This window comes from Cylas formicarius, unplaced genomic scaffold, assembly GCF_029955315.1.
Source record: "Cylas formicarius isolate icCylForm1 unplaced genomic scaffold, icCylForm1.1 PGA_scaffold_2__14_contigs__length_35257938, whole genome shotgun sequence".
Lineage (NCBI taxonomy): Eukaryota > Metazoa > Arthropoda > Insecta > Coleoptera > Brentidae > Cylas > Cylas formicarius.
This window is the reverse complement of record NW_026844319.1, coordinates 31,958,840-31,977,716: the sequence shown is the minus strand read 5'-3', so window position 1 is coordinate 31,977,716 and position 18,877 is coordinate 31,958,840. Positions and strand designations below refer to the sequence as shown.

General features: G+C 35.7%; 2 protein-coding genes across 2 annotated transcripts in view; both read left to right on the top strand.

The window, feature by feature from the left end:
* The window catches only part of LOC132698583 (LIM/homeobox protein Lhx2-like), a 37,522-nt gene extending 21,198 nt beyond the window's left edge, over positions 1–16,324 (top strand). The window contains exons 3-6 of the mRNA XM_060664762.1: positions 1,674–1,847; positions 3,438–3,661; positions 13,271–13,509; positions 15,132–16,324. Coding sequence (XP_060520745.1) covers positions 1,674–1,847; positions 3,438–3,661; positions 13,271–13,509; positions 15,132–15,350 — 856 coding nt within the window. The 3' untranslated portion in view covers positions 15,351–16,324. The remainder of the gene's footprint in view (positions 1–1,673; positions 1,848–3,437; positions 3,662–13,270; positions 13,510–15,131) is intronic.
* Positions 16,325–17,671: 1,347 nt separating this feature from the next.
* LOC132698683 (otoferlin) overlaps positions 17,672–18,877 on the top strand; it is a 31,796-nt gene continuing 30,590 nt past the window's right edge. Inside the window, exons 1-3 of the mRNA XM_060664875.1 lie at positions 17,672–17,830; positions 17,887–17,949; positions 18,007–18,091. Of these exons, the coding sequence (XP_060520858.1) occupies positions 17,672–17,830; positions 17,887–17,949; positions 18,007–18,091 (307 nt within the window). The remainder of the gene's footprint in view (positions 17,831–17,886; positions 17,950–18,006; positions 18,092–18,877) is intronic.

Genomic DNA, 18,877 nt, shown 5'->3' with positions numbered 1-18,877 from the left:
TTGTTTCACCAATAGGTTAACCTGTTTCCGAGTTAGGGTAAAATCTACTAAATCTATCACATCCATAGTGGGAAATAGGTTTTGTACATCAAAAGACAATAGAGTTGCGTTAGAAGGGATTTTGACATCTTTAATTTTGTTGGCTGCATTTAACTCTTTTATACACATACTTCTTAATACGCCACGCTCAACTGAAAATTACAACAAAGAACTCAATATCATTAAACAAATTGCACTGAACAACGGCTACAATCCGTCCATTATAGATAAAATTATAAATAAAAAACAAATACAGACAACAGTAAACTCTATTTATCCGAAACCAAATACAGAACACGAACAATTTAAAACAATTACATACATAGGAGAACCTAGCGAAAAAGTTTCGAAACATTTTTCAAAATGTGGTTTAACAATAGCTTTCAGAAGTAACAACACAATAGGAAAATATTTAAAAAACAATAAATCGAAATGTCCTAAATCCAAAAAATCAGGTGTCTACAGGTTGAAATGTGGATCTTGTCCTAAAATTTATATTGGACAAACAGGTAGATCCTTCAAGAAACGCATTAACGAGCATATAAGAGCGTTTAAAAACAATAGTCTAGATTCTAATTATGCTACACACTTAAACACAGAAAAACACGTTTTTGACGAAAATTTTGATATATTACACACATCCACAAATAGTAGAAAATTAAATTTATTGGAAGCCATGGAGATTAACAAAATGGGATATTCAAATGAATTGGTCATTTTTCGGTATATATAGTAGCAGGTAGTTTGTAAATATTACATTTGATAAAGACACGGTGTTGTCGAAACAATTGTCATGTCAAAATATATAATTTCGTGAAAATCTGAACTTTTAGTTCTTATTTATTTTGATAAATGGATTTTCTTCAAGCAAAAGCCACCTCAGTTCAATTTTTCGCTAGCATTTGTTCCGCTCCATCATCATCATGTTCTTAATTCTCCTTTCTTCTTTATTGATCGGTTGTCCCAGAATTCTGGAGGAGATGGTTCACATTTAGGTGCAATTACGAAGCTTTTTAGTCAACACTGGTGTTTCGAATTTGTCAGCTGGTATCACTAGATGTTTCCACAGTTTTCATTTGATAAGCTTTCCCTGGTCCGTGAATAAATTTGATCAATATTTAATGTACCATCCTTTATCGTTCTCAAAAGGTATAAAATATAATAAATAATTCGCATTTTCAATGAAGAAAACAGAAGACATTTTCGTTTTTGCCGTCATACTGGAACTGGCTCTAAAAGGACATGTTATTTATTCGTTTTCTTTAATATGGTCCGGTTGGGTGCATTTCTTGCCGGGAATTTGTTTTTGCCTTATTCCGAAACATAAATTTATCGACATAAATCAATTTAAAATATTTACTATATGGAATTTATACCGGTTTCTTGCGAGCGATGAAAAATCGCATGGCGTCGCCCGATATGCGACTTTTATTGACAATGTTGCGACATTGATTGCGTCTTTTTTTAAACGTTTTTTTTTCTTCGGTCACTTACTCGGCGAATGTCACTTCTAGAGAAGTTTGCGCGAGCCAGCAGCATCCTTTTCTTCAAAAATCTGATGGAATTACGTTTTAGCGTTAATAAAAGTTTCGCTTTTTTAATTTAATTCATTCATACGTGTGCTACTGTTGCAGGATGTTCGCAGTAACCCGCTGTGGACGGTGCCACGCAGGAATATCAGCGAACGAACTTGTCATCAGAGCACGGGACCTGGTTTATCACTTGCACTGCTTTTCTTGTACGTCTTGCGGAATCCCATTGTCGAAGGGAGACCATTTCGGAATGCGGGATGGATTGATATTTTGCAGGTAGGTGCAGTGTAGCAAATTGAAAAAAAAATGTTCAAAATATCATTCAGAGTTAATAGTTACATCACACATGACAGATCTTATAAAAAATGGCGGGAAAGTAATCAATTTGGACTTACAAATAAACCAAAATTCAAAGCGATGATGACGTTATCGAAAGTAATGTTGTAATAATGACAAAGACTAAACTAACGAGGATGTCAAATAACAATGGTATAATTGTTATTATAATACAATCTTAACATAAAAATTGCTAAAAAAGTCAATTTATACTTTAATTTATACTAAAATTCCAGATTAAAAATAACGTAATTAGGAATTGTTTATGTAGGATTATAAAGTAAATCTGCAACAGTCATTCTGATACTAAAGTTTTCAACGAAACGTAAGATGCCCATAGTAATTTAAGTTTTCCTTAAGTTCCTAATTTACAAGATTCTTATTCATTGTTTAAGGCTACATTTAGTACATTATAATCTCACAAACACCAAAAAAATAAAACGTTTTGTTTTAATTTAACTCTGTTCATAACAAATATTAGTTAAAAGCGAAATAGTACAAAGAATAGATCTGATTAAAAATTAAATGCTTCTTTACCAGTCTATCCCACAGCAAAGAAAAAAATGAAAATAATATTATCGAAAAATAAAATTTCTACTACGTTTTGTTGTATTTTTTCAACTACTAACAATAAACTGATTCACTGAAATTAATTTTATGTGTTTTTTGAATGAATAAAACTTAATTTTTGGTTAAATAAATTAGAAACAAAGTGCTCAAAATTACAAAAAAGTGGCGATATCTCGAAAACGTTAATAGTCGAATATATATGATTAACCTTTTTTAAGTTTTTCCATTATTTTCTTTACTATTTTTATTCACAAAAATTTCTTTTCAATAATATTCCTTGTTCTTCTTTCGTCTTGCTTTAGCTCGACTATCTTATAATCTGGAGAAGTATATAGAAGATGTTATGAAGTTATGAAAATCTAAGACAAAAGTCTTCAAAATAAACAAGTTCATTAAACTAGTCAAAGATTTCTTCTGAAAAAAACTTGTTTTTTAAATATATTTCCATATTCAAAATTTTAAGAAGGTGCCCAAAATAAGTAGGCTCAAAAAAGTAGTCGCAGAATTCTTCTGAGCAAAGCAAGTCCTTTCAAAAAATATATTTTTTGCCTATGTGGTTTGCTGCGGATTCCTATCTATTTAATTTTTGATTAGATAAATTGGAACTGAAGTGCTCATTTTTTTTTTTTTGGCTCTTTAGTATAAAAGTTTTCTGTTCAATCATATTCTGCTTTTCTTTGCTTTCTATTGCTTTTACTAATTAAACTTTTTTTTAATTAATAAATTTAAATTAATAATTAAAATTTAAAACTAAACGACTAAACGACAATCTGCGAACATAACCTCAAAGAACATTCTTTACCGAAGCGAGTCAAACTTTTAATTTGTCTAACTCTCTAAATTACGAAGGAAGGCTCCCTCTGTCGCCACATCGCCATACTAAAAATTCGAAAATTTTTCCTATTTCGAAAAACGAGTTATTAAGCGAGGAGATCCCTAAAGTAACTTTTACCATTGCAGTTTTTGTTTCAATAGACCTCATTACCAAATGCTAGAGATGTGCGATCCCGGCAACGAACCCCTCGATATGATGTTCAGGGGGAGCGAGTCCCCCGGATATTTCCCCTCGTCGACCCCGCCCCAGAATCACAAAGGACGACCGAGGAAAAGGAAACCCCCGAGCGACGACTCCCCCTGCGGGGGGGAGTTGCCGGTTACGATGAGAATGGCTGCCGCTACGTTGGGTAAGTCGCCTTTTCTCCCCTTTTTTCCCCTCTACTTTTTTTTATTGCGTTTATTTGTCGAAAACGCGACCGCAAATCAATAAGCGTCCGACCATATACAGGTTGTCTCTGAAATATCAGACAATATATAAGCAAGTACAAAGTAGAATGAGAGCCAGTTTCCAGACAACTTTATTCATGTTTATTTTATATATTTTTTCCACTGCGATAACCGTTGTAATTGCCCCACATTCTTGACGTACCATTTGTTATTATTATTATTATTATTATTATTATTATTATTGTTATATATTATCAGTATTCTTCAATTTTGCTGTTCTTCCCTTCCTTTGACGCGTAATTAAGAAGGCACAATCTGCAGCGACCTAAAACAAAGCCGATATTGATTCGCATGTCTACCGCGGATGTCAGTAAATCAATCAATATTCGCGATTCAGACGACATGAGGCCGGTTCGGACTGTTCCAATCGTACAAGTACCCGGTCTCGAATGCGGGGACGATTTCCTGCCGCCGTACGAGTTTCGCAGGACAACTTTTTGCTGCGATTCCCACCGCCCATCTCGGGCCTTAATCAATGGCTTAAAAATAGTCGGACATATTACGGATGGCGCTTTTTTCACCGGGGTCTCGAATTAATGGCAATAATTAGTCGGGCATTTAGATTAGGCCTAATTGTTATGGCGACCATTTCTGAGACGCTACCCCGGAGATTGTCTTGTTGTCGATTGTTTTATTTTTCCGCTCGCTTCGGAAGATTGTTGCGTCTACCGCGTCGTGGGCCTGTATGGCGGGGGGATTTGGTGACTCTCGGGGGCGATATTTGATGTCCATGCACCCAGGAATATTATTTTTTATTTCAATATTAAGCGCGATAACGCACGAGATCGTACCACAAGGCCGATGGTTAGTGTGGGTAAAGAAAAACGTTATTTTTTTTGGATCTGGCACACAAAAACTAGTTTCCAGTTGCCTCTAGAAAGTACTTACCACGTATGAGCTCTTAATATTCTTCTTCTTAAGGTGAATAATCGTTTCGAATGATGACTATTAGAATAGCTATTCAAATCTTATCTACTGCTGCTTTGAAGAGTCCTGTGGTTGTAAGAGAGAACCACATTCTTAGATTGTAGAGCCATGAGATTGTCCTCCGTCCCGGACCTCTTTTTCCAAAAACCTTACCCTGAGAAGAAGCTGCAACAGACCGTATCACTGTTCGTTGCGCCTCTTTACGTTGTTTATGATTTCACATTCCTTATCCATTTTGCGAATGTTTGCGAACATCTCAAAAGCCTCTAGTTTCTTCATAGACGCCTCTGTCAATGTCCAGAATTCACGGATGAGAGTGTGACTTCCAAGAATGTTGTCTGATTTCAACTGAATGATCCCATTTCTCATTAACATCTGTTCCCAGGAACACGTTACTTGAGACGCGAATTATTGGTTGTTGATTAACCAGTAGTTGTCCCATTGGTATATTATTCTTGCTGATAGCCATATATAAGGTTGTTCGGAAAGTCATTTCGTTTTTTCCCGTCAGAGGACTTAATTTACGTTTTTTCGAAACCAACTTTACACTTAAGCCGCATAACCATTATATGTCTTGAGAGCTGATATTGCAAGGCTTGTGTGTGAAAAAGTTCTATTAATTCTACGCAGTAGTTTTTGGTTGATGCCCTTTTAAATATGGAGAGCAATAAGCAGCATTTTCGTCAAATTTTACTTTTTTACTTCAGAAAAGGTAAAAATGCTGTCCAAGCGAGAAATAAATTGACGGATGTGTATGGAGAAGGCGTGTTAACAGTATGCCAGTGCCAGAACTGGTTTGCAAAATTTCGATCCGGCAATTTTGATGTCGAAGATGCACGACGGTCTGGAAGGCCGGTCGAAGCTGACAAAGATACGATAAAGGCATTAGTTGATGCAAATCGGCGAATAACCACACGAGAAATCGGTGAGAGATTAAATTTGTCGAATTCGACTGTTTATGGCCATTTGAAAGGCATGGGCTTAACCTCGAAGCTCGATGTGTGGGTGCCCCATGTCCTTACGGAGCGAAATTTGTGTCGTCGCGTTGACGTGTGTGATTCGCTCCTCAAACGTCAAGAAAATGATCCATTTTTGAAGCGGATTATTACTGGGGACGAAAAATGGGTTGTATACAACAATGTTAAACGCAAGAGGTCATGGAGCAGAAAAGATGAACCGGCTCAAAGCGTGCCAAAAGCCAACATTCACCAAAAAAAGGTGATGCTCTCCGTTTGGTGGGATGTCAAAGGAATCGTTTTTTTGAGCTTTTGCCGGACAATACAACGATTAATTCAGAAGTCTATTGTCATCAACTGGACAAATTGAATGATTCACTTAAAGAGAAGAGGCCCGAATTAATCAACAGGAAGGGTGTAGTGTTCCACCAGGATAATGCGAGACCTCACACAAGTTTGGTCACTCGCCAAAAACTTTTACAGCTTGAATGGGACGTACTGCAACATCCACCATATTCTCCAGATCTGGCGCCTTCCGACTATTATTTGTTCCGGTCCCTGCAAAATTTTTTGGATGGCAAAACCTTTACCTCAAATGAAGATGTCAAAAACCACCTGAACCAGTTTTTTGCCAGCAAGGACCAAAACTTTTATGAGAGGGGAATTATGTTACTGCCAGAAAGATGGCAAAAGGTGTTGGACCAGAATGGCCAATATATAATTTAATAAAATATTTATTCATTATACGAAAACTGTCTTTCATGTTCCCCAAAAAAAACGAAATGACTTTCCGAACAACCCAATACTTATTGAATTGAATACGTATTGAAATCCCAATGGGCGTTTATATTCATAGTTTTTAATAAATATTTTTAATTTATTCATTAAATCGGCGAGTTTTCACAACGTACATAAATATTTGAGTTTATCTGGATGAAATGAGCTTTTAAATGATTTTTTAATATTTTACCAAATTTTTAACGATATTTTCTTTTATAATTTTACTTTAATTACAATTGAGTATCATAATTGAACATTTCTCAACTGGTTAAAATAGAACTCGAATTTTTTGCACAAATTTTATAATTTATCTTTTTGTCTGAGGATTCAGTTTCCTTAATTCGTATCAGTTAGTCACTTTCTTATATCTATGAACATACTTTAATCTCTTAAATACGCTGCCGATATGGGCAGTACATTCCGGGCAAATCCTAAAAATCCAAATTACATCGCCGGTAAATCCGTATCAATCTTGATGTATCGGTGAGACTTCGCCTACTGACGCTTAGGTTTTTTTTGGTCCTCCCAAATGGAAGCCCCATAATGCAGGAATGTCCTCGCCGTCCGAATTCTGTCTCCCTAATTTACATTTACCGATAGGTACCGCAGGTGTCGACGCGGTACCACCATAAACAACATCTATTAGTAATTCCTAGACGACGATAGGTCTGCCTCGGGACGGAATGTCCACATATTTATTCAAAAAAGCGGGGGCCATAACGTTTTTCCAAACCAATCGGGCTACCGGACGTGCTTTTATCCAATCGCCGATCTCGGGGATACTTTTCATCTGTCAACTGTTTCGGGTTTCGGCCACCCACCGGTAGGAGCGACCCTATAAATTACGCGTCGATATCGACTCTCGATATACTGGCACGTTTTGTTTCGCGATCGGGCCCACAGTTTTGTTTTTTTCGGAGAAAATAAAACTACCGGCCGACTTGGGGGACGTGCTTAATGCCGTAGTTGTAATTCTAAAGTGGAGGCGATAAATTTTGAACAAATCGATGGGTTTCGCAATGGAAAACTCGCATTTGGGATTTGTCTTTTTTTTTCTTCATTGGCGAACGTGTACGTTGTTATTAACGGGAAGTAATTAAAAGATCTTTGCGTACGTCTTACATTTTGCCAAAAGCCAGAGTTATGCTTTCATATCTTTCTCTAATTAAGTCAATTTTTTTTAGAAACATGTAAGAACAATTGTTATATCTAAAAAAACTTCATATAAACATATGCTCTTTTTCGTTTAAAAAAAAACCTCTTCTCTGTATAGTCATTACAATATCGTTAATATGACAGCATGCCGAGAAGTTAGCCTTTATTTTTACTAACTAATGCAAATTTTTATTGTTTTAAGGAAATCAGTGTCGCGCCACTGACTGCTTATGAACAAATAATATTTTGATTAATTAGGTCGCCACTGCAGTGGTTAAATTGAGAATTTTTTCTTGTGAAAAAAAAACTATCTAATACAAAATACAAAGTTTTTAATTCCCAACTAGTGTCATTCAGGAAAAAAAATTAGAAGACTGTCCTTTTTCTTTTACAGTTTTAATGAAATAAGATAACATCCGGACAACAAAATAAATAATAAACGATTTTTATTTATAAAAAAAATACTACCTAATAATAATAATAATAATTTTTAGCAAAATTGTCTAATAATAAATTAATAACAACCTTTTTGAAAAAAAGTTGAACATGCAAAACTAGAAAATTTGACAACAGAACAGCCTACTGCTATGATGAGATATAATTATAAAGATAAAAAAAAACACCTCAGAGTTTACGTACTTCGTATGCGTACTTCAGCCCGCCCGCCACTGGTGTAAAGTTAAGACTCCTAGGGCATAAATTCGTATGAAGTTTTCTTTTTAAAATTGATTTAAAAATCGGCCCCTTCATTACCGACCCCTGGCCACTGGTTTACATGAAATCAGTCTCAACACTGACGGAACTTTTTTTTTTATTGCATTTTCGAATTCGAAATTTGAAACAACTTCCACTAATTGTTCCTACACTGCTCCGTACCAATGGGTATGCATTTAAAAAAGAGCTTTTTATTATTACTACTGCTCTTTCAGAAGTGCACTTTTTCGACGTCCCCTGTATAAAATACTGTACATATTACATGCACTGTTTTTATGCACATTCAATAACTGTGTGAAAAATTCGTTTTGGTTTTGCGAACAAGATGGCAACCAAAACTAAATGTTGCATTTGAAATTACATTGATTTCGAGTAGAACCGATAATATTTTAAAACCTGAAATATTTTTAGATGCCAATTATAACCATATATTAAGCTGTATTGTTCCTATTCAAACAAGATTTTAAAATACTTTTTAAAAAACTTCTGGATTCCTCCACGCGTCGGTTTTTGCTGAATCGAACTTGCCGACGTTTCGCCAATCAAACATGATTCGCCTTTCAAACATGATCATGACAAAGCTTTAAATCTTTATTTATCTACTACCCAAAATCACATTTAGAAATTTGGAAAAGTAACGTCAACGCTAGGCAAACCATCGAATTCTTCTCAACTACCAAACATTGTAATAAATGTGTCATCGCGCCAACTTTCGGAAACGGAAAAATTAGTTCTTTCAAAAGGCTCCAAAAGAAGAAATCATTTCAAATGTCGAGTCTATCCTAAACAAACTGCCATCTCAAACAGCTAACGAAATTCGATTTGAAACTGCAAAAATCCTTAAAAAATCAAAACCTCCTAAATCCAATATTGCAAAGCCTGAACGCATCGCCCTCAAATCTCTAAAATCCAATCCACATATCGTAGTCCTAAAAGCAGATGAAGGAAATGCTACGGCAGTCAGGGAAACAACTGAATATCAGGAAAAGGTGCAAGATATTCTTACAGGCGGATCATCTTAAAAAAGATCCTACGGCATCTATGAATCGCAACCTTAAATCTGTTATTAAGGCTTTGTCAGACTCCATGAAAAAAATCTGCTACCCCCATGACTCTAAAATTCCTCGTCTCTAGATTCACAAACCATGATTACCCCTTCGACCTCTTCTCCAACATATACTCTAGCAAAATATCCAGCTTCCTTATTAAAACCCCTTACAGGGAAAACTGACAGTTTCGTACTTAATTCCTTTCCTTGAACAATTAAAAAGCATTACATTAGATACACAAGATATTCTAGTTAGTTTCCCTAGTACAATCCCTCTATATCAAAGTTCCTATTCCTGAAACTCTCGACATCATTTCAGATATATTAAAGTCCGAGAATCTGGAACCAAACCTTCTCACGTTAATTGAAAAATGCTTGTTGGGAACATATTTTTTTATAACGGCCAAATTTTTGAACATTAAACCCTATACACCCTAACATATATTTTACCATTGAGTTGGAACCTAATAATAACCTTCCATTCATAGATATTCTTATCAATAGAAAATCAGACCTAACTTTGGGTCATTGTGTTTACAGAAAACCTACACACACAGACCGATAACTAAATGCATGGTCACATTTCACCACAACCTTCCAATGGCAATGAGGCCGAAAGCAATCCTACACATGGCAGTGTGGTGCTTCCTTACATTTAAAACATCACTGACCACATATCTAAAGTTCTAAAGAAGTATAACGTCAAAACCACATTTACCACTTGTCCAAAAATCTCTCATCTTTGGTCCGTCAAAGGCAAAATTCGATTTGAGATGAGTTTACAGTATTCCATGCACATGCGGCAAAGAATACATTGGAGAGACCGGACGAAAAATATCAACTAGACTCAAAGAACACGAAAGAGCCTTACGACTAAGACAAATAAACTCATCAGCTGTTGCCGAACACGAATCAGTTCTTCTGCCAACAAAAAAATCCGACAGTCTAAAGAAATCTATAAACAACCTAACTATCCTAACCGCGACGCAGGTCTCTACCTGTCACCAATATGGGAATCAGTTATCTGAGACCGGGTTTATGCCTCTCATTTATCTCCGCCAACCTCAAACAATATATAAACAGGTACAGAGTAAAATACGAGCCAGTTTAAGTCAAGCTCTGAAGAAGCCAACAGGATGGCTGGCGAAACGTCAGCAAGTTGGTCGCAGGAGAAATCCTTGTGAGAGTTATTCCTCGACTGCCGTAAAATAGCCCCATGGCCCAGTATAATGCTGTTTACCCACAGCAACATGAGTCAAAAGCCTCGGCTTTGATAACATTTTTCCTATATAGTTATTCGAGATATAGAGGTCCTGCCTATTCCGATAAAGCAACCATGAAAAAAATATTGTGGAGGCTTTCGTTTTTAACCAATGACCTTATGGCATTGAACAACCAACATGGTCGCTGATAGATGCGACATTTTTACGGCAGTATTTTCTCAAGATATGCTTAGATCTTGTAAAATGTTATGGGAAAACGAGTTATGTGTTTCCCTACGAGGAAGGTACCAACGGACCTGTTAGATTTGCCCAATATAATGCTCCTAACCTAATGTGCGAGGATAAGGAGTTCCAAAAAAACTTGGAGCATTTTCGGGTATTTCTGGGAATTTCGCAATAAACAAACTTATTTTACGCGTTTGTTAGATAGTTTTCAGTGAAACACAATTACTTTGGCAAGCACACCTGGCGATGCGTTTGGTCTTTTAATACGAAATATCGCTTGCGACGTCACAATATCATTGTCGGGAAGCAGGAAATTTTAGGGTATTCAAAGAAGGAAGAAATATCGCTGCACACTCTTTCGCAGTTATTTTATGGATCGATACAAGTTCGAAATTTTAATTACGTGTCCCACGCGGACATTTCACGTACGTTGCTGTGGAGTGGGTCCTCGAACTCAGGCAAAGGACGCTTTCGAAGTCTTTCTGGCTCGTAAGTGTATGCGAAAGTTTGGATAACAACCTACGGGGAGACGTGCTCGAGTGCTGTAAATACGAGCCCTGACCCTTTGCGAGTGGTTCGGTGCCTGCGTGGATATTTGCCGACGAGAGTTTGAATGTTTGATGTACTATCGATCGATAGAGCTAGAGAGTGCTAGAGCCTCTTTGTTTTGCTACGCAAAGTGAAAGAAATAAACTATACAGCAACTCGTATAATATACAGGTTTAATCAGGTTCTAAAGCAAAAAAATTATTAATATTTAACCGAACTTACCATTGTTTAAAAGTGGATATCAACCGAGATGCAGGGTGTCAAAGTTACGATTTTATTTTTGATCTTTTTAACAATTCCTGAAATAGTCACGCTTTTTGCACAAAATTTGACAAATCTCGGTTTTTTGACGTGAGAAATTCATTTTTGCGAATAATTCTGGGGCAAATTGTATAGGGCGCTATGTATGCTACTTTTCGTACTAACTTTTTAGCACCTTGGTGTTTGCATACTTAATAAACATATCATTTATCACGCCTTTTTTTTGCACAAAAAATGTATACCCTTTACGTTTGGTCTCTAGTCGCTGTGCTCGTGAAATTCGCATTTGGAATTTTCTTTGCGCATTCAGAGTAGGCTTTGACTAACATAATAACAATAAACGACCGTAAAGTTGTGCGAAGTAGGATCTGACCACAAAATGAGGGCAAAAATTTTGAAGTAGGCTTTGCGAAAAAGACGGTTAGGTTCTGGTGAATTTCTTTGCTGTTGTATCTTAGTATCTTTTCACAACGAAAATCCGATCTCGAGCAGTAGTTGAATTAATAATAATAATGAAACTTTCATCTTAATGCACTGATAATAAAGTCCTTTCTCAATTGCCGAAAGACTGTGAATTGGTAGGGTGTTATAATTATATATTATATTAGACATTAGCCTTCTTCTTTATTTTTTGTAATATTTAGTTATTATATTTATGTTTATTATTTTTATTATAAATATTTCTTTAATTTATTTATTTATTATATTTATTTTTTATATATAAAAAAAAATCCTATAAATTAACACACAACACATTCCTTGTTCTCATCCATTCCTCTGATAACATAACTTGCCTTGTTTAATTTTGTACATAAAAACTCGGCGTTTCAATTAATCTGAAACGCAGCATAGCCAAAAGATTTATTAGAAATGATTATTATAAATATTTTATGTATTAAATAGAACCCCAAGTTCTATAATGCTTGTTAAAACCAGTAGCACTTTTTTTTCATTGTATTTTGCGAACTTTTGGATAATTGCCTTTGCTGCTTCAGTTATAAGTTTAAGTTTAAGTTAAGTTTATCGAATTTCTCTTTTGTTTCTCTATGTAAGGAATGCTAAATAGTATTTGTTTTTAACACAGTCATCCACAGGAGGCATCCAGTTTGGGAACATATTAGAGACATAATCACCCTGCAGATTTAAAAAAATCTTTGAACTGCTTAAAGCGACCTCTTCAAAGTAAAATGAAAGTTCTACTTTAATTCTAGTTCTTAAAAAGTTTACAGTTGGTAACGACTAGAAGCTTCATAGAGAAATTCCAGAAATTCAATGTTTAGGTGGTCATTTACTTTTTTTAATGTAAGGCTTTTGAGTGCATCAACTAGTAAACTCTATGGTGGAGGCTTGATATGAATCCTATAATATCCCAGAGAAGCATTTTTTAATCATGCGGATCTAATGTAATGCTGTTTGATAATCACCTGCAAAAGCCTTTAAGGTAGACGCTAGATATTTTGCTGGAGAATATGTTGTTGAATAGAATGCCATCCAGTTCCAGGAGAAATCCAGAGGATTTGTAAATAAAATACTGTAATCGGTGGAACTCTCTTTGAAAAATCTTAGCAGCTTTTACTTTAATAGTATATCTCGATCATTTAAAACTATAATAATTCTACGTGACCTATAGCTATAGCAGATTTCAACTGATACTAACTTTGTCTTCGTCAGAGATGCTGCAACAAGGTGAACTGTCGTCGTCCATGGAGTCTTTGTCGTACGATTCGTCGGTGACGTCGCCGGCTTCCAGCAACGGCCACCAATCGCAGAGGACCAAGAGGATGAGGACGTCGTTCAAGCACCATCAGCTGAGGACGATGAAAACTTATTTCGCGATCAATCAGAACCCCGACGCCAAGGATTTGAAGCAGCTCGCTCAGAAAACCGGCCTGTCGAAGCGAGTGTTGCAGGTAACGGGAGAGATAATTAATGATTCCATTTTCCATTGTAATTTCGAAAATTTTGCACCTATGGAGATATTTTATGGGCACTGTTTAAAGAAAAATTGCATAAGTTGAAGAGACCTCTTCAACGAATGCTCAAATTTGTGAAAAATAAGAAAAGAAAGAACTGTTTATGGAACTGGATTTAAAAGAATTTCTGAATTAGTCGTATGTCGGTTTATAAATCAAACTTGCTGACGTCTCACAAATCATCCTGTTGAGTTCTTCAACTGAAACTCGTATTCTACTCTGCACCTGCTTATATAGTATTGTTTGAGGAGGCGGAGCCCAAGCAGGCGCGTGGACATTGTCTCGAACGACTGTTATTGGTAAAAGGTTACGGTTAAGATTGTTGCTTACAGATTTTCTATAGATTCTCGGTTTTTTCGTCGGAAGAATAAAGAAGGAAATTTGATATCCGGTTTTACGATTGTAATCGGCAATTGCTGAGGAGTTTATTTGTCATAGTCTTAAGGCTCCTTCATATTCTTTGAGCCCAGTTGATATTTTTTGTTCTGTCTCTCTAATGTAATCTGTGCCTCGTATGCACGGAATGCTGCAAGCTTCTGGTATCTCAAACGAAATATTGTCTTTGACGGATCGAAGATGTTGAATGGCTTTTGGACAATTGGTGGTTTGAATTGTATATTTATTATATAATATTATTATTAATATCTTTAATGTGGAAATTATTAGAGAGAAGAGAAGAGCAAAGGATGGACGTGGACATTCGTTCGGATGACGGTAAACCTGTGTCGCAGTTCACCTTGAATTCCAGATTCTTGAATTTTTCTTTGTTAGAAGAATTGATCAAATGCGAGAGTTTTACTTTTATCGAATAAGATTTAATGTCCCGTTTAACTGCTGATGAGTTTATTTGTCGTGGTTTGAGGACTTTTTCTGTTCTTTGAGCCTAGTTAATATTTATCGTCTGCTTTCTCCAATGTATTCTTTGTCGCATCTTTCTTAAAAACTTTTGATATGTGATCGGGTTGTTTGCTGACTAAATTGTCTTTGGAAGGTTGTGGCGAACTGTATTAAATTGCTAGAGAGAAGAACTTTCAAGTCGAATTTCATTTGCTGTTTGAGATGACAGTTGGTGTTGTTCATGTGATATCCTTTTTTTGCAAAAACTGATTTTTCCGTCGTAGAAAGTTGTTGCGATGATAAATTTATCACATCGTTTGATAGTTTAAAGAGCTTGATGGTTTCGGTATTGGTGACGTTAGTTTTTAAAATATTTCAAAAATTTGGTCTAAGATTTTCAGCTTTTTCATGAATCATGTTTGATGAATTCTTTCTCGAAATATAGAGTTATGGTCTCTGCAAATACGCTTGATGTTTTCTCCATAAACAAGTTTAATTTATAAACAAGATTACAACATGTAAACTACAGACATATAGGGACACGGATAAAATATCATCAAAAAATGTAATTATTTTTTTACTTATTCTGCTTATTTGTTAATGTTCACATAAGAAATCCAGAAATGTTAAAACAATTTTTTGGATTATTTTTTCCCAATTTCAGTAACAGTTAAAATAACTTAAGATTCGTGAATACCAGCATCTTCTTTCCCTCCGTGTAGGTGTGGTTTCAAAACGCGCGAGCAAAATGGCGGCGAAACATCATGCGACAAGAAGGCACTACCAACAACAACAGCATTCAACCCCAAGGTGCCAGCGGTTCACCAACGGGGTCAGCTCTCCTGGACACGAACAGTATGTCCCATCAATCCATCGAAGATCTCCATCACCATCTACATTCCCAAAACTCGCAGAATATTAACTTCAACGACATCTATTAAGGTTCGCTTCGTGTTATGTTGAGCTACCAAAACATTTATCCGAAAATACATGTTACAAAAGAATTGGTCAATCCGTGAGGCATATATACATTTTTTTTTTGGCTAAGGTAAACATTTTTTTTTCTAAAATAATAGGGTATTTTATTTTAATTGATTCAAATTGCAAAATATAAAAATTTGTTTACACATATCGTAAAAGAAGCTTAAAATGTCATTAACCCGGAAAAATTAATTCGAAGTACATAGACGTTCGTATTTTGTTTCTTTGAGTTTTTGGTAAAAATAAATTGTAAATTAATGTGAATATCAACAAGACAAATCCCTAGGATTGTCCACATTTTCCTGACCTGTGTCTTACGTATAATTGGCCTGTAGATAAATTTGATACCTGTGTAGTGGTAGACTGGTTGCAGTAGAACAACGATTCTTAAGATTACCTGTAAATATGTCGGTTTAAGTTATGATAAAGTTATACACACAATGTTCCTTTTTCGTATAGTCGTATTTCGTGGTCCTTAGATATATCCAGTCGATGTACATTTAAAAAATGTACAGAATACATTTTCTCGGGATCTATTTCTGCTTTTACCATGCAAGAAACCTTCTTATGGTAAAAACTTATTCCCGAGCTTTTTGTCGGAACCAATATTTATGTTTGTAACTGTTCGTTCCAATTTGTAAAGCATTTTAGTTATTTTTCTCGCAAAAAAAATGGCGTTTAAAACGATACAATTTATTCGTGCAATTCGTATTCAGTTGTTTTTCTTTTGTTTGTACATTACGTTCTTATAGCGCTGAAACGCAAGATGTAAGATGTTTTAGTCTATATATAGGGGACAGGTCGGCCAAATAAAACTTAGGTTTAGGTTGTTGAAAGTTTAACGTAAACACGATTGTAAATAGTTAGGTTAAGTTTTATTTAGCCCTCCGTAATGCATCTATTTATTGCAAATTGTTAAATATAACATCTGACTAATAAACCGACTCTTATTTTAAATGCTTTCGACGATACGCCTACCTTGTTTTAATTAGGGTTTTTTTTTATTTTGTGATGAAAACAAATATTGAGACCTTTGAACGGGCTAGAAGTAGTGACACATCAAATTAATTCTAAAATTTATAGGTTAGAATTTTAGAAATATTATCAACCTTGGTTTTTTACTATTAAATTTAAAAGCTTTGTGACAACGGCAAGCTAACTTTGATCTTTTTTGATACGGAAAATAATTACACATATTTGAAATCAGAAAAAAAACCTTAACACATTAGTCATTCATTTCTCACTGCGGTGCATCCTTGTTCTTAGTACAAAAGATGCTGCATTCAGATTTTGCTCCCTCCCTTAGAAGAGCCTTACACTTTCGAAGAAGTACCTCTCTCTTTTAAGGTGAGTTCGAATAGTTTCTAAATTGAGGTTCTTGATCGGTTGCTTTCTAGAGATGCGCGGCTAGCTAGGGAAAGCATCCACTTCAAAATACAGGCTATATGTTGTCGTCGACTGTTCCCATAATATGGACGCCAATCCTTAAATGTCAGTTTTGTCAGCTTCTTTGGCATTTATTTTTTTTTAACTTTTTAATCAAAAATTGCATTAAAGCCGCATCAACCATTATCGAATTTTTTCACCAATATGCGTTTTGTTTTTACTTAAAACTTCTATACCAATAGTTCAAAATTTGAAATTATATTTATGGAAAACGCAGAAATAAAATTACAAAATATGCATTTAAATTTGGCCAATAATTATTGACAGCACCTCTTAGCAATTCATTGAAAGTTTACATTACTGCCATGAACTAGCTAGCACGAAGCACCAAGTTGAAACCGATTGAGCATGTCTGGAACCATAGACCATAGAACCAGAAGACCATTTAGAGCCATAGACTAACTTCAAAATATATTTTCTCGAGTATGGGAAGAAATGTCACAGACGTACATTCAAGGTCGTTTTGGGGGACTGCCACTACTCATGGAAGCAGTAATAAGGGCTGGTGAACGATATTAAATTATTTACTTTGCCTTAATTTGCGTGTTTTTGTTTTTAATTTTAATTTTGAGGAATTAAGGTTTTATTTCAAACGGGATTTATTTTATTTTGTTTCCGTGACACATAAATTTAAATAAAGCCAAGCAAAACAAACATTTTTAAAATTACAAGTGATGCGATATTTTTTGTGTTGTTTCATAAATGCGTTGTTCTGAATATTGAAGGAATTAGACACTTTTCTAATATTCTTGACGAATGGCGAATGCGCCAGTTTTTGTTTTCTCAATACCGGTAATCATTTGGTAGTTCGCTCAATCCAACGATCACCGTCAAAATGACAGGAAAAGTCGATTCGTACCTTCTCACGGTAAACATATTAGAAGGCAGGCACTACACGTGGGACAATATGGATTCCGCGGTTACGGTCGCTCTCGACCAAATGAAAAAGTGCACGAAAATAAAAAGAGGCACGGATTCGCCATTTTACAATGAGGTACTACCGGACCAATCGCATTCTTGCAATTAGTGAACGTATCTAATATTTTCCAGTACTTCGTATTCGAACTGAGCTGCACTTACGAACAACTAGCGGATAAAGTTTTAACCATCGCGGTGAGTAACTTTGCTCTGTGCTGTGGTGGGTACTTAGAGCAGAAAACATCTTTTTAGGTGGTCCAACCGGCGACGTTTTGCAGGAAACGGAAACTCCTTGGAACCACCAAGCTGGACGTTTTTACCATCGTCTCGCAACCAAGTAATTTTCGTTCTATTAGTTGATGATACTATTACACACTTTCAATTTTTTTGGATTCCTCCTGCGTTTAGTTAGTTTCGCTGATCATCCTGTTGGCTTTTTCAAGGTCTTGACTGAAACTGACTCGCATTTTACTCTGTACCTGCTTTTATATCGTTTGAGGGGGGCGGAGCTAAATGAGGGGCGTAAATGGCGTCTCGGATGACTGATTCCCATATTGGTGAGTCTTGGTTAAGATTGTTGGGTTGCTTACAGATTTCTATACATTATCGGATTTTTCGTTGCTAGAATAAGGAAGAAAATTTGATGTCTGGTTTTACATCATCAACGTAGCGTTTCTACAATTTTGGTTTTAAATGAAAGATATCGATGGCTTTCTTCTCAAAGGCTTCCATAAATATGTTCGCGATGCCTGGCGATAGTGGAGAACCCATAGCTGTTGCCGACTTTTGTTGGGGGGTTGAAACTTAACAACATACGGCGTGTGTTGAAATTAAAAAGTTTTTGTTTTTATGATTATTTAAGAATAAATCAAGACAGAGCCTTCAGCTGAACCCCATAAGTTAGTTCATCTAATCTGGTTGAAGATGAGTACCTGCAGATTATTGTCGTATCGTCAGGGAAAAGTGGACATTTGATGGAACTAATGCATGAGGGGAAATCGTTTATGTGAATAATGAAGGAAAGTTGCCCTAGAACCTATCCTGGAGGGACTCCATGTTATAGATTTGAAGAAGTTCTTATCGAATGGGCGATGCATTTTTTCCCTAAAGTAAATAATTAAAA